Here is a 17,500-nt window from a genome sequence, read left to right on the forward strand (position 1 = left end):
TCGGCTCTTTTTTTACTATTAGCCTCTTTTTTAGACACATGAGGAGACATCATATTCTCAGTCTAAGGGGTTGTGCAAATATTTTTGTTTTATTTATATTTTTTTATTATAAAAATAAACAAATCTATAATATTTCATATAATATGTATGTACTGTATATAGAGTATTTCTTTATAGCTGAATAGGCTAACCCAAAGTATGCCAGTATCATAATTTTAAAGTTATATTTGTGTGGTATTATATTTTCAGACATTATAATAGCTTGCCTGACATAATTATTATTTTAACAATTAATATTATTATTAATTATTTTTTATTTTTTATATATATATGTATGTATGGTATTTATTTATTTTAAAATAGTAATACTAATTTTCTAGTGTTATTTGGCAATTAAGTAGTAGTAATATACTGTTTTTCATTTATATTTTTTATTATAAAAAAAAAATCTTCGACTATTTCATATATGTATGTACTGTATATAGAGTATTTCTTTATAGCTGAATTGGCTAACCCAAAGTATGCCACTATCATTTTAAAGGAATATTTGTGTGAATTATATTTTCAGACATTATAATAACTTACCTGACATAATTATTTTAACAATTAATATTATTATTAATTATTTTTTATATAATATATGTGTGTGTGTATGTATATATATATATATATATATATATATATATATATATATATATATATATATATATATACACACACACACACTTTATTTATTTTTAAATAGTAATATTAATTTTCTAGTGTTATTCGTCAAATAGGTAGTAGTAATATACTGTTTTTCATTTATATTTTTTATTATAAAAATAAACAAATCTATACTATTTCATATAATATTTATGTGCGGTATATAGAGTATTTCTTTATAGCTGAATAGGCTAACCCAAAGTATGCCAGTATCATCATTTTAAAGTAATAGTTTTGTGGTATTTTTATTATCAGACATTATAATAACTTGCCTGACATAATTATTATTTTAACAATTAATATTATTAATAATTTGTTTTTATTTTTTATATATTATATCTATGTATAGTATTTATTTATTTTTAAATAGTAATACTAATTTTCTAGTGTTATTTGTCAAATAGGTAGTAGTAATACACTGTTTTTCATTTAAATTTTTTATTATAAAAATAAACAAATCTATACTATTTCATATAATATTTATGTACGGTATACAGAGTATTTCTTTATAGCTGAATAGGCTAACCCAAAGAATGCCAGTATCATCAATTTAAAGTAATATTTGTGTGGTATTATGGTTTCAGACATAATAACTTGCCTGACATAATGATTTTAACAATTAATTTGATTAATTATTTTTTATGTAATATGTGTAGGTATAGTATTTATTTATTTTTAAATAGTAATACTAATTTTCTAGTGTTATTTGGCAATTAAGTAGTAGTAATAAACTGTTTTTCATTTATATTTGTTATTATAAAAAAAAAAAATCTATACTATTTCATATAATATGTATGTACTGTATATAGGGTATTTCTTTATAGCTGAATAGGCTAACCCAAAGTATGCCAGTATCATCATTTTAAAGTAATATTTGTGTGGTATTATATTTTCAGACATTATAATAACTTGCCTGACATAATTATTATTTTAACAATTAATATTATTATTAATTTGTTTTTATTTTTTATATAATATATCTATGTATAGTATTTATTTATTTTTAAATAGTAATACTAATTTTCTAGTGTTATTTGTCAAATAGGTAGTAGTAATATACTGTTTTTCATTTAAATGTTTTATTATAAAAATAAACAAATCTATACTATTTCATATAATATTTATGTACGGTATATAGAGTATTTCTTTATAGCTGAATAGGCTAACCCAAAGTATGCCAGTATCATCATTTTAAAGTAATATTTATGTGGTATTATATTTTCAGACATTATGATAACTTGCCTGACATAATGATTTCAACAATTAATATGATTAATTATTTTTTATGTAATATGTGTATGTATAGTATTTATTTTTAAATAGTAATACTACTTTTCCAGTGTTATTTGGCAATTAAGTAGTAGTAATATACTGTTTTTCATTTATATTTGTTATTATAAAAACAAAACAAATCTATACTATTTCATATAATATGTATGTACTGTATATAGGGTATTTCTTTTTAGCTGAATAGGCTAACCCAAAGTATGCCAGTATCATCATTTTAAAGGAATATTTGTGTGGTATTATATTTTCAGACATTATAATAACTTGCCCGACATAATTATTAATTTAACAATTAATATATATATATATATATATATATTTTTTTTTTTTTATATATATATGTATGTATAGTATTTATTTATTTTAAAATAGTAATACTAATTTTCTAGTGTTATTTGGCAATTAAGTAGTAGTAATATACTGTTTTTCATTTATATTTATTATTATAAAAAAAACCCTCTATTATTTCATATATGTATGTACTGTATATAGAGTATTTCTTTATAGCTGAATATATATATATATATATATATATATATATATATATATATATATATATATATATATATACACACACACATATTATACAAAAAATAATTAATAATAATATTAATTGGTAAAATAATTATGTCAGGTAAGTTATTATAATGTCTGAAAATATAATTCACACAAATATTACTTTAAAATGATAGTGGCATACTTGGGTTAGCCAATTCAGCTATAAAGAAATACTCTATATACAGTGTGTATGTATATATATATATATATATATATATATATATATATATATATATATATATATATATATATATATATATATATACACACACTTTATTTATTTTTAAATAGTAATATTAATTTTCTAGTGTTATTCGTCAAATAGGTAGTAGTAATATACTGTTTTTCATTTATATTTTTTATTATAAAAATAAACAAATCTATACTATTTCATATAATATTTATGTGCGGTATATAGAGTATTTCTTTATAGCTGAATAGGCTAACCCAAAGTATGCCAGTATCATCATTTTAAAGTAATAGTTGTGTGGTATTTTTATTATCAGACATTATAATAACTTGCCTGACATAATTATTATTTTAACAATTAATATTATTATTAATTTGTTTTTATTTTTTATATAATATATCTATGTATAGTATTTATTTATTTTTAAATAGTAATACTAATTTTCTAGTGTTATTTGTCAAATAGGTAGTAGTAATATACTGTTTTTCATTTATATTTTTTATTATAAAAATAAACAAATCTATACTATTTCATATAATTATGTACTGTATATAGAGTATTTCTTTATAGCTGAATAGGCTAACCCAAAGTATGCCAGTATCATCATTTTAAAGTAATATTTGTGTGGTATTATATTTTCAGACATTATAATAACTTGCCTGGCATATTTATTATTTTAACAATTAATATTATTATTAATTTGTTTTTATTTTTTATATATGTATGTATAGTAATTATTTTTAAATAGTAATACTAATTTTCTAGTGTTATTTGGCAATTAAGTAGTAGTAATATACTGTTTTTCATTTATATTTGTTATTATAAAAAACTAAACAAATCTATACTATTTCATATAATATTTATGTACGGTATATAGGGTATTTCTTTATAGCTGAATAGGCTAACCCAAAGTATGCCAGTATCATCATTTTAAAGTAATATTTGTGTGGTATTATATTTTCAGACATTATAATAACTTGCCTGACAAATATTTCAACAAATATTATTATTATTATTATTTTATTTTTTTAATATATTTGTATGTATAGTATTTTTATTTATTTTGAAATGTAATACTAATTTTCTAGTGTTTATTTATTTATTTATTTATAATTAGGTAGTAGTAATTTTTTAAAGTAATATTTCTGTGGTATTATATTTTCAGACATTATAATAACTTGCCTGACATAAATATTATTTTAGCAATATTATTATTTTTTATATAATATACAGTCGTGGTCAAAAGTATACATACACTTGTAAAGAACATAATGTCATGGCTGTCTTGAGTTTCCAGTAATTTCTACAACTCTTATTTTTTTGTGATAGAGTGATTGGAGCACATACTTGTTGGTCACAAAAAACATTCATGAAGTTTGGTTCTTTTATGAATTTATTATGGGTCTACTGAAAATGTGAGCAAATCTGCCGGGTCAAAAGTATACATACAGCAATGTTAATATTTGGTTACATGTCCCTTGGTCAAGTTTCACTGCAATAAGGCACTTTTGGTAGCCATCCACAAGCTTCTGGTTGAATTTTTGACCACTCCTCTTGACAAAATTGGTGCAGTTCAGCTAAATGTGTTGGTTTTCTGACATGGACTTGTTTCATCAGCATTGTCCACACATTTAAGTCAGGACTTTGGGAAGGCCATTCTAAAACCTTAATTCTAGCCTGATTTAGCCATTCCTTTACCATTTTTGACGTGTGTTTGTGGGTCATTGTCCTGTTGGAACACCCAACTGCGCCCAAGACCCAACCTCCGGGCTGATGATTTTAGGTTGTCCTGAAGAATTTGTTCATTGTCCCATTTACTCTCTGTAAAGCACCAGTTCCATTGGCAGCAAAACAGGCCCAGAGCAATATACTAAAACCACCATGCTTGACGGTAGGAGTGGTGTTCCTGGGATTAAAGGCCTCACCTTTTCTCCTCCAAACATTATGCTGGGTATTGTGGCCAAACAGCTCAATTTTTGTTTCATCTGACCACAGAACTTTCCTCCAGAAGGTCTTATCTTTGTCCATGTGATGTCAGAGAGTAAATGGGACAATGAAAAAGGAGGATTACCTCCAAATTCTTCAGGACAACCTAAAATCATCAGTCCGGAGGTTGGGTCTTGGGCTCCGACCCTCCCCGCAACCCCAAAAGGGACAAGCAGTAGAAAGTGGATGGATGGAATATAGGTAGTAAAATTCATATTATTAGACATAAAACATTAAGATCAATTGTTTACCAACATACTGTACATGATATAACATGTTATACTTTACTAGTACGTGATTATATTCTGATTTATAGTGTCCCATGTGGTGATGGGCGGAGCAACCGGCAGGTTTGTGGGCGGTACCGTGCGGAGGCTAAGCTTTAGTTGGGGCTTTATGAGGCAAGAAGTAGAGGAGAGTAGGGATGAAAGTGATGCTGTGGGCTGATGTCTGTGCTAATCTGTAGCACATCTGTGCACACCACTGTAAACCCATGCCACACACACACACACACACACACACACACACACTATGAGTGGCTCAACACTGTAGTGGCGTGGAAGGGCGGACATGGACTTTGTGTTACGCGCCGACAAGATGCCAAGACCTAGTTGTATACCTTGGGACCTGCATGGGTCTGAGAAACATAGAGGTAAAGCAGACTCACCTTTGACCTCTGTGTGTGTGTGTGTGTGTGTGTGTGTGTGTGTGTGTGTGTGTGTGTGTGTGTGTGTGTGGGTGTGTGTGTGTGTGTGTGTGTGTGTGTGTGTGTGTGTGTGTGTGTGTGAAGTAGCTGCAGTACGGTGACCTTTCATTTGACGAGGTTGTGTAAAGAAGATATATACTTTATGCATGCACACCTACTCCGCTTGTACAATTAAGATTAACCCTGTGATCCGCAATATATGGAAGTATACGTTTGTGTATTTGCGTGAGCGTGTGTTTTTGACATCAAGATATGTTGATGAAATTGCATCATAGCCTCTTTCACGCAGAAAACCTGCAAGATTTCAGCAGTACAGCCGGTATTTATGTGACTGTTCCTTTCACACAGGACCCAGCAAAGGGGAGACCGTACAGTACAGTGTAGGGTTGTCCCGATACCAATATTTTGGTACCGGTACCAAAATGTATTTTGATACTTTTCCATACTTTTCTAAATAAAGGGGACCACAAAAAATGGCATTTTTGGCTTTATTTTAACAAAAAATCTTAGGGTACATTAAACATATGTTTCTTATTGTTTGTCCTTAAAGGGGAACATTATCACAATTTCAGAATGGTTAAAACCATTAAAAATCAGTTCCCAGTGGCTTATTATATTTGTCGAAGTTTTTTTCAAACTTTTACCCATCACGCAATATCCCTAAAAAAAAGCTTCAAAGTGCCTGATTTTAACCATCGTTATATACACCCGTCCATTTTCCTGTGACGTCACATAGTGAAGCCAACACAAACAAACATGGCGCATAGAACAGCAAGCTAAAGCGACATTAGCTCGGATTCAGACTCGGATTTCAGCGGCTTAAGCGATTCAACAGATTACGCATGTATTGAAACGGATGGTTGTAGTGTGGAGGCAGGTAGCGAAAACGAAATTGAAGAAGAAACTGAAGCTATTGAGCCATATCGGTTTGAACCGTATGCAAGCGAAACCAACGAAAACGACACGACAGCCAGCGACACGGGAGAAAGCGAGGACGAATTTGGTGATCGCCTTCTAACCAACGATTGGTATGTGTTTATTTGGCATTAAAGGAAACTAACAACTAGGAACTAGGTTTACAGCATATGAAATACATTTGGCAACAACATGCACTTTGAGAGTGCAGACAGCCCAGTTTTCATCAATTAATATATTCTGTAGACATACCCTCATGTCAGCAGGCCAGGGAAGCTAGGGTCGGTGTGAGCCAAGACATCCAGGGGATTTAGCTCGCTCGTCTGCGGGTCCATTGTCCCTGAATTGCTCACACACTCCGGCAGATTCAATGGGGGTCTGGCAGCAGATTTCTTTGAGTTTATCGTTGGAAATGCATCTGCTTTGAGTGTCGCAGGATATCCACACATTCTTGCCATCTCTGTCGTAGCATAGCTTTCGTCGGTAAAGTGTGCGGAACAAACGTCCAATTTCTTGCCACATTTTGGGGCACATGGGGAAGTGCCCCACCAGATGACAGTGCTGCTTTTAAAATCCATGTTGGGAAGGAATGGATGGGAATTCTTTCAAGAGGTTCTCAAAAACACAATGTAGGCTGTGATGTTTTTCTTGTCCTGTTCTACTTTATATTTAAAGGGGAACATTATCTCAATTTCAGAAGGGTTAAAACCTTTAAAAATCAGTTACCAGTGGCTTATTTTATTTTTCGAAGTTGTTTTCAAAATTTTACCCATCACGCAATATCCCTAAAAAAAAGCTTCAAAGTGCCTGATTTTAACCATCGTTATATACACCCGTCCATTTTCCTGTGACGTCACACAGTGATGCCAATACAAACAAACATGGCGCATAGAACAGCAAGCTATAGCGACATTAGCTCGGATTCAGACTCGGATTTCAGTGGCTTAAGCGATTCAACAGATTACGCATGTATTGAAACGGATGGTTGTAGTGTGGAGGCAGGTAGCGAAAACGAAATTGAAGAAGAAACTGAAGCTATTGAGCCATATCGGTTTGAACCGTATGCAAGCGAAACCGACAAAAACGACACGGCAGCCAGCGACACGGGAGAAAGCGAGGACGAATTCGACCATCGCCTTCTAACCAACGATTGGTATGTGTTTGTTTGGCATTAAAGGAAACTAACAACTATGAACTAGGTTTACAGCATATGAAATACATTTGGCAACAACATGCACTTTGAGAGTGCAGACAGCCCAATTTTCATCAATTAATATATTCTGTAGACATACCCTCATCCGCTCTCTTTTCCTGAAAGCTGATCTGTCCAGTTTTGGAGTTGATGTCAGCAGGCCAGGGAAGCTAGGGTCGATATTCTTCTCTTGATCATCTTCGGTGGCATAAGGGACGGTGTGAGACAAGACATCCAGGGGGTTTAGCTCGCTCGTCTGCGGGAACAAACTGCCGCCATTGCTTGCCGTGCTACCGAGGTCCTTTGTCCCTGAATTGCTCACACACTCCGGCAGATTCAATGGGGGTCTGGCGGCAGATTTCTTTGACTTTATCGTTGGAAATGCATCTGCTTTGAGTGTCGCAGGATATCCACACATTCTTGCCATCTCTGTCGTAGCATAGTTTTCGTCGGTAAAGTGTGCGGAACAAACGTCCAATTTCTTGCCACTTTCGCATCTTTGGGCCACTGGTGCAACTTGAATCCGTCCCTGTTCGTGTTGTTACACCCTCCGACAACACACCGACGAGGCATGATGTCTCCAAGGTACGGAAAACAGTCGAAAAAACGGAAAATAACAGAGCTGATTTGACTAGGTGTTTGAGACAATGGCGGATTGCTTCCCGATGTGCTTTGCTCCGAGAGCGAATAATAGAAAGGCGTTTAATTCGCCAAAATTCACCCATTTAGAGTTCGGAAATCGGTTAAAAAAATATATGGTCTTTTTTCTGCAACATCAAGGTATATATTGACGCTTACATAGGTCTGGTGATAATGTTCCCCTTTAATACAGAGCTTCAATTCACATGTGCAACATTAACCCCTTTTACAGAGCCTGTAAGTCCATTTTTATTTTCAGTGTTGCTTTTTGTGTGCACAGATTGGGGTTTGATAGTTGACTGACATTTGTCCACCTTCAGAGGTAAAGTGGTACTGGAGCTGAAACAGTGGCTGTAATTATTATTATTGGCGGTAGAAAATGGATGGATGGATGGATGGCTTTTACACATAGAGGACGTGGTAGAATACACTTTGAAGTAGCTTCCACTTTGGGGCTGTGTGGCTCGGTTGGTAAAGTGGCCGTGCCAGCAACTTGAGGGTTCCCGGTTCGATCCCCGCTTCCGTCACTGCCGTTGTGTCATCGGTCAAGACACTTTACCCACCTGCTCCCAGTGCCACCCACACTGGTTTAAATGCAACTTAGATATTGGGTTTCACAATGTAAAGCGCTTTGAGTCACTAGAGAAAAGCGCTATATAAATATAATTCACACTCACACTTCTCCGGGAGGCATACTTGCCAACCTTGAGACCTCCGATTTCGGGAGGTGGGGGGTGGGGGTGGGGCAGGGTGTGGTTGGGGGCGTGGTAAGAGGGGAGGAGTATATTGACAGAATTCACCAAGTCAAGTATTTCATACATATATATATATATATATATATATATATATATATATATATATATATATATATATATATATATATATATATATATATATATATATATATATATATATATATCTCTACATCCTGAAAATATGCAAACAAAACTGTGGTTAGATAATTGATACTTCAAACTTGCATAAATAAATATTAAGGAATATAACATAACTTGGCTTCTGAGCGCTTCAAAATGTAATGAATAAAATGCTAAAGTTGTTGATAAACAAGCAATTATTTTAATAATTAAATATGGTAATTTTAAATGAATTATGATAATTTAAAATTAATTATTTCAAATATGTTTATTTTAATGTATAATTCTATGGCTGGATGTAATAAGGAGTCAGGAAAAAATACAAATAAAAATACAATTAATTTTGATGTTTTTAGCAAAATATAGTAAAAATTGATTTTTTTTATTTTTTTTTATTCCATCCATCCATCCATCCATTTTCTACCGCTTATTCCCTTCGGGGTGGCGGGGGTCGCTGGAGCCTATCTCAATATATTTATTTTTAGGTAAGATAAACATAATAATACAATTTATCTCTAGTCTGGATGATTCAGTTCTTGTCACCCTGTTGTCCTCCCGTAGTGAAAAAAAGGCTGTCCTCACTCAGGTCTGCATGGAGCTGGAGGGGGCGTGGCCTCCAGCTCCGGCTGAAAATCGGGAGATTTTCGGGAGAATATTTGTCCCGGGAGTATTTCGGGAGAGGCGCTGAATTTCGGGAGTCTCCGGGAAAATTCGGGAGGGTTGGCAAGTATGCCGGGAGGACATTTTAAAGCTTATCAATTATAATTTTAGTCCATCCGGGAGGTCTTTGACCTGGTTTAACTCAAAAATGTGTAATGGGGTTAAATGTCAATTCTTCCATACAAACTCTCTCTGACGTTACTGCAGGCACTGACTTAATATCAAGGCACTAACTGAAACCAACGATTTACCTTTTTTGTTCTTTTTGTTTTTTGTTACATTTCTGTTTGCCTTTAAAGTGCTTGTTTCGTTTTCAAAGGGCGAAACTCTGCTTTTTGTGACGCGAGTGTGAGCAAAATAAATTGTTAAACCCCAAAAATGCTAAAAAATTAAACAATTTAAGGAGTATTAAAGTAAACATGTGACTTTTTAGTGAGATATTGTACTCTCCATAATAATACTGGTATGTTGAAGCACAGTACAATCCATCAAGCGGTGCGGCTTCATAGCTTACCGAAGTCGTACTAAAAACATTTTGACAGATTTTTGAGCGCCATGTGTAATGTTTTATATTCTCAATGGAACATTTAAAAGTTTTGGTGTTGTTTACTGCCATCATATTGCAGTCTACACGTATCTCTTATGTATGACTGTCATCTACTGGTCACACTTATTACAGCATGTACCAAATAAAATTGCTCCGAGGTCGGTAAGCACAACCAGAATCATGCCGTACTCAGTGGCCTAGTGGTTAGAGTGTCCGCCCTGAGATCGGTAGGTTGTGAGTTCAAACCCCGGCCGAGTCATACCAAAGACTATAAAAATGGGACCCATTACCTCCCTGCTTGGCACTCAGCATCAAGGGTTGGAATTAGGGGTTAAATCACCAAAATGATTCCCGGGCGCGGCCACTGCTGCTGCCCACTGCTCCCCTTACCTCCCAGGGGGTGATCAAGGGTGATGGGTCAAATGCAGAGAATAATTTTGCTACACCTAGTGTGTGTGACAATCATTGGTACTTTAACTTTAACTTTTAACATTAGGCGCACAGGGTTATAAGGCGCACTGTCGATGTTTGAGAAAATGAAAGGATTTTAAGTGCGCCTTATAGTCCGAAAAATACTGTATATTAAACCTCTAAAGATCTTAGTTGGCCACATGCGTGGACAGCACCTTTTAGCTTTTATTTCCAAAATTGTGTACACTACTGAATTGGGGTCTTATGGCCGCTTATGTGGACACTTATACTGCCATCTGGTGGTGTCAGAAGAGTATAACATACAATGGAATTTGAAAAAAAAAAGGTGTAAAAATAAGAATTAGCATGTCACTAAACATGAAGTACACGTTTGTTACTTATGGACTAAGTACATCATATCAAAAGATGATTCTTAGTTTTTATTTTAATTAGGGTCCAATAAGCCCAAATAGCAAAGAGAAATTAAAAAAAGCATGTAAACAAACAGCTTGGGCCTTAAGAGGTTAAATTGAAAAGAGCGCAATGTGTGTGGAATTCTTTGTTTGTGCACTTGAGCCCACAAAATGACATGCAGGAAAATGGAGCAAGTTTATTACGTGTTATGTTTGACGGACCTATAACCGAGGTCGTAAAAACAAATGTTTTTCAACCTTTTTTGAGCCAAGGCACATTTTCTGCGTTGAAAAAATGCAGAGGCACACCACTAGCAGAAATCATTAAAAAATGAAACTCAGTTGACAGTAAAAAGTCGTTGTCGCGATTGTTGGATATGACTTTAAACCATAACCAAGCATGCATCACTATAGCTCTTGTCTCAAAGTACCGTATTTTCCGCACCATAAGGCGCCCTGGGTTATAAGCCGCGCCTTCAATGAACGGCATATTTCAAAACTTTGTCCACCTATAAGCCGCCCCGTGTTGTAAGCCGCATCTAACTGCGCTAAAGGAATGTCAAAAAAACAGTCAGATAGGTCAGTCAAACTTTAATAATATATCAAAAACCAGCGTTCTAACAACTCTGTTCACTCCCAAAATGTACGCAAATGTGCAATCACAAACATAGTAAAATTCAAAATAGTGCAGAGCAATAGCAACATAATGTTGCTCGAACATTAATGTCACAACACACAAAATAAACATAACGCTCACTTTCTGAAGTTATTCTTCATTCATAAATCCCTCGAATTCTTCTCCTTCGGTGTCCGAATTGAAAAGTTGGGCGAATGTGGGATCCAAAATGGCCGGCTCCGTCTCGTCGAAGTAATCGGAGTCAGTGTCGCTGTTGTCCAGCAGTTCCATGAATCCTGCCTTCCGGAAAGCTCGGACCACAGTTGTGACCGAAATATCTGCCCAGGCATTTACGATCCACTGGCAGATAGTGGCGTATGTCGTCTGGCGCTGTCTCCCTGTCTCCCTGTCTTGGTGAACGTCACGTGTGTTCGCCTTCTGTCATCCACTGTTCCCACGCAGTTAGCAGTCTAGCTTCGAATGCCCTGTTGACACCAATATCTAGCGGCTGGAGGTCTTTTGTCAATCCACCCGGAATGACGGTGAGTATTGAATTAAGCGCGTAAGCGTGTCTCTTAATGTGATGTTATGAGCTAGCAAATATAACAACTACACTACCCAGCATGCAACGATAGTGACGAGCATGCGCGGTAGCCCTGAGAAGCGTTGTTGTATGCTGGCAGTTAGAATGTGGTTATGAGCACGCTGTGAGTAAACGTTGAGAACTCAGTTAACACGCCTCGTCTGCATTATTTATAATTAGACAGCCAACACACTTAATAGGAGCCATTTTGGGGTCTTTACATAAACACACAAATGGAAATGAAACGTCACATATCCCAGCATGCACCGCGCGCTTCTTCTTCTACGGGGAAAAAAGATGGCGGCTGTTTACCGTAGTTGCGAGACCGAAACTTTATGAAAATTAATATTAATATTAACCCATATATAAGGCGCACTGTCAGCTTTTGAGAAAATTTGTGGTTTTTAGGTGCGCCTTATAGTGCGGAAAATACGGTAGGTGTAATGTCACCACCTGTCAATCACACCCTGACTTTTTTGGTGTTTTCCTGTGTGTAGTGGTTTAGTTCTTGTCTTGCGCTCCTATTTTGGTGGCTTTTTCTCTTTTTTTGGTATTTTCCTGTAGCAGTTTCATGTCTCCCTTTAAGCGATATTTCCCGCATCTACTTTGTTTTAGCAATCAGGAATATTTCAGTTGTTTTTATCCTTCTTTGTGTGGACATTGTTGATTGTCATGTCATGTTCGGTTGTACATTGTGGACGCCGTCTTTGCTCCACAGTAAGTCTTTGCTGTCGTCCAGCATTCTGTTTTTGTTTACTTTTGTAGCCAATTCAGTTTTAGTTTTCTGCATAGCCTTCCCTAAGCTCCAATGCCTTTTCTTAGGGGCACTCACCTTTTGTTTATTTTTGGTTTAAGCATTAGATACCTTTTTACCTTCACACTGCCTGCCGCTGTTTCCGACATCTACAAAGCAATTAGCTACCTGCTGCCACCTACTGATATGGAAGAGTATTACACGGTTACTCTGCCGAGCTCTAGACAGCACCGACACTCAACAACAACACATCATTTGCGGACTATAATTACTAGTTTTCAAAAAAAATATTTTTAACCCAAATAGGTGAAATTAGATCATCTCCCACGGCACACGGACTGTATCTCACGGCACACTAGTGGAAAAACACTGGTATAAACAATATTATTGGGAAACTGAATTAAAGGAGAAGTAGGGGGGTAGTGAGCCGGTACCACTGTTTTCTAAGTTATTCACTCAATTAATGAGTTCAGCAACAAATTCAGTTTTCTGTTGTTTGTGTGTGATTTCGTACATTGTGCAGTTGGACGAGAAGAAGAAGAAGAAGTCAAAAAGCAACATCTGTAGGTATTATTACCTGGCATATTCAAGTAAATGCAAGCAGGGATGGAGAATTGCGGCATGTTTTGATGTGTTGTTGGTAAAAAATCAATTCTTTAAACCTTTGCTTCTCATATTTTCTTTGCTGTTTGGCTGATTTTCCTTATCTCCCCCCCGGGGAGAAAGCCTCAGTGGGTCCAAGCCATGTTGATCGCTGACGCAGAACCGGCGAGGAGGCAGCGGTGGCGGCTTGTGTTGTGGCAACCGACCGGCGGGGGCCATTAAAGGCACCGTGACAGTGTGAGGCTGGAGAGTAACTATCTATCACCACGGGAACACTGACGCTGGAGGGGAATCTTAATAGCCACCAGGAAAAAGTCTCTAAGAGGGGACGAGTAGGATGAGTTGAGGGATTTGGGGGGTTTTTAATCCTTGGAGGAGAGCTGATTGATGAAGGGAAGGATGTAAGGAAGGTGGAGGATGAAGAGGGCTGCCTCTGCTTGAGCTAATGAGGCGGTGTCAATCACTCAGTAAGCTCTTGTCCGGGAGACGTGTGTCCACCACCATACTCCTGTGTCCTGGTGTTGGTCCTGGTGTGCAGCACAGTATGAGTCTGCTTTTTGCTGTGCATGCAACAGGCTGATAGAGCGGCATAATTATTAGGGGTGAAACCGTATGCCATGAACATAGATTGGTACTCGGTTGTACGGTTACAAGTCTGCTCATTTTGCATACGGAATGTGAAACACTATTGGCCGGATCGACTAAGACCCAAATAACACATGCTAAATAGCGTGTGAAAACTGTAAAATTGCGTACACCAGGAGTGCCCACACTTTTTCAGCAGGCGAGCTACTTACAGTATCAAGTGACTAAGTCGTGGTGATCTACCTATATATATATATATATATATATATATATATATATATATATATATATATATATATATATATATATATATATATATATATATATATATATATATGTGTATACATACACACACATATATGTATATATATATATATATATATGTATATAAATATATACTGTATATGTATATATTTATATATATATATATATATATATATATATCAAATCAAATCAAATCAACTTTATTTATAAAGCACATTTAAAATTTACCTCAGGGGTAGCCAAAGTGCTGTACAATGAACAGGTTAAAAGATAAAACGAGTACCGAGCAAACACAACACAACACAAACAGAACACGATAAAAAATAAATAATTAAAATAGAATTAATAAAAACATAAAAAAAAGGTTCACAGCAGGTGTATTATGGGGCGCCATTGCAGGATGGATATCACTCAGTGTTAAAAGCCATGGAATAAAAGTATGTTTATAAGAGAGATTTAAAAACAGGAAGAGAGGAGGCTTGTCTAACACTCAGGGGTAGGTCGTTCCAGAGCTTGGGAGCAGCAACGGCGAAAGCTCTGTCACCTCTAAGCTTCAGCCTTGTGTCAGGGACCGTCAACAGCAGCTGATCGGCTGATCTTAAGGATCGGGTGGGGCAGTAAGGCTGAAGGAGGTCGGAGAGATAGGTTGGCGCGAGGTTGTTTAGACATTTAAAAACAAATAAAAGGAGTTTAAAATTGATTCGGTAACGCACAGGGAGCCAGTGAAGGGACGCTAAAATAGGGGTGATGTGTTCACGTCTGCGGGTCTGTGTTAGCAGACGAGCAGCAGAGTTCTGCACGAGCTGCAGGCGGGCGAGGGACGCCTGGCTAATGCCTACATACAGGGCATTACAGTAATCAAGACGAGTCGAGATAAAAGCGTGGATTAATTTCTCAAGATCATGACTTGATAGAAGCGGTTTCACTTTCGCTATTTGGCGTAATTGATAAAAGCTTTTTTGAACGACGCTGCTGATTTGTTTTTCGAATTTAAAATCTGAGTCAAACTTTACCCCCAGGTTTGTGACACAGTCGCTGAGATACGGGGTCAGAGTGCCGAGGTCAACGTTGGGGGAGGGAGAGCGACTTGGACCGAACAACATAACTTCTGTTTTATCTTCATTTAGGCTCAGGAAGTTAGCTGAAAGCCAGACTTTGATGTCGTGCAGGCAGTCAATAAGATGTTGAACCGTGTTATTTTGTGCCATGGGAAAATAAATCTGGCAATCATCGGCGTAAAAATGAAATGCAATACTGTACTTCCTAAAAATAGAACCAAGGGGGAGAAGGTAAAGCGCAAATAAAATTGGGGCAAGGATTGAGCCCTGGGGGACCCCATTTGGTAAAGGAGCTGTGGACGACATAAAACTGTCTACTTTTACACAAAAACTCCTGTCGGTTAGGTACGACCGGAACCAGTTGAGGGCGGCGCCCTTAATGCCCACACAGTTCTCAAGACGAGTGATTAAGGTGGCGTGGTCGACGGTGTCGAAAGCAGCAGACAGATCTAAAAGCACCAGGACAACATATTTACCAGAATCAGTGGACAGGAGGATATCGTTAAAAACTTTTAGAAGCGCTGACTCTGTGCTGTGGAGGGCTTTAAAACCGGACTGGAACAGCTCAGTGATAGCATTATCCTCTAAGAAGGGCAACAACTGACTGTAGACAACCTTCTCTAATATTTTGGAAATGTATGGAAGATTAGAGATAGGTCTGAGGTTAGAGAGGAGAGAGGGGTCGAGGCTGGGTTTTTTAAGTAGAGGTCGTACCACTGCATGTTTAAACTCTACTGGAACTATTCCAGAAGAGAGGCTACTATTGATAATGTTAAGGACACTTGATCCAATAGTAGCAAGTACCTCCTTAAACAGGCGAGGTGGGAAGGCATCTGCAGGAGAACCAGAGGGCTTCATATGACTACCGGTAACTGTGTCACTTAAAAAAGAAAAGGACACCGGCTCAAACTGATGGAAAACAGAAGAGAAATGCAGAGGAACAGAAGGGTCATATGAAGGCTGAGATAGACTGGCTCTAGTTGACACAATTTTGTCAGTGAAAAAATGGAGACAATTTTCACAGAATTCAAAAGAAGCATCAAAACCAACAGATTTGGGAGCATCAATGACAGTGTTAATAGTTTTAAACAGAACTCTGGGGTTGTTACAGTTAGAAGATATAATCTGAGATAGATATATATTCATTTCTGCTTTTACAGTCATCTGAAAGGAAAACAGGCTTTCTTTAAAAATGGCAAAGGACACATGCAGCCTGTCTTTTTTCCATTTTCTCTCTGCTCTTCTACATACGCGCCTGGCAGCCCGAGTGACGTCATTCAACCAGGGCTGAGGCGTGGCTTTAGCGCGGCGGCATTTGAAAGGCGCGATCGTGTCCAGTGTTTGTAAACAAATAGAGTTGAACCCAGAAACCAACTCTTCAGTATTCAGACATACAGAGGCTGCAGAATTATCATCACAAAGAGTCGAAAAAATAGAGGTGAACCGAGCAGGAGACGAAGAATTAAACATGCGAGAGCGTTGGGGCGGTGCGCACAATTTAACTGGACACTGCGTGGGAATATCAAACAAGATCGGCATGTGATCAGAGAACACAGCGTCGCAAATGTCCAAATTAAAAACACACAAACCATACGAGAGCACTAAATCGAGTGTATGCCCGCGATCATGTGTAGAACCACACACAGACTGTACAAAGTTAAATGAGTCGATTATATTCAGGAAGCTCCTGGAAAGCGGCTCGTCTGGACAGCAGGTGTGAATATTAAAATCACCCACAATAAGGACACGATCATATTTGGGCAGGATTTCAGCCAGAAATTCAGAAAAGTCAGTTATAAAGTCTTTGTGGTACTTGGGTGGTCGATAGATGACGGCACACAGGACGACATCAGAAAGACCCACTTGAAACATGCACAGTTCGAAGCTTGAAAAGGAGGATTGTAGGCGGATCTGACGGCATTTAAAGTCATTTTTAAAAACGACTGCTAATCC

General features: G+C 36.5%; 1 protein-coding gene across 3 annotated transcripts in view; it reads left to right on the forward strand.

The window, feature by feature from the left end:
* Window positions 1-17,500, forward strand: part of kaznb (kazrin, periplakin interacting protein b) — a 351,940-nt gene that overhangs the window by 204,008 nt on the left and 130,432 nt on the right. The window contains exon 1 of one of the 3 annotated variants that reach the window (XM_061939067.2): window positions 5,180-5,378. The exons of the other annotated variants lie outside the window; for them this stretch is intronic. Coding sequence (XP_061795051.2) covers window positions 5,297-5,378 — 82 coding nt within the window. The 5' untranslated portion in view covers window positions 5,180-5,296. Of the gene's footprint in view, window positions 1-5,179; window positions 5,379-17,500 lie in introns of those variants that run through there. 3 annotated transcript variants of the gene reach the window in all.

Source organism: Nerophis lumbriciformis, linkage group LG03 (assembly GCF_033978685.3).
Source record: "Nerophis lumbriciformis linkage group LG03, RoL_Nlum_v2.1, whole genome shotgun sequence".
In the NCBI taxonomy this organism is placed as follows: Eukaryota; Metazoa; Chordata; class Actinopteri; order Syngnathiformes; family Syngnathidae; genus Nerophis; species Nerophis lumbriciformis.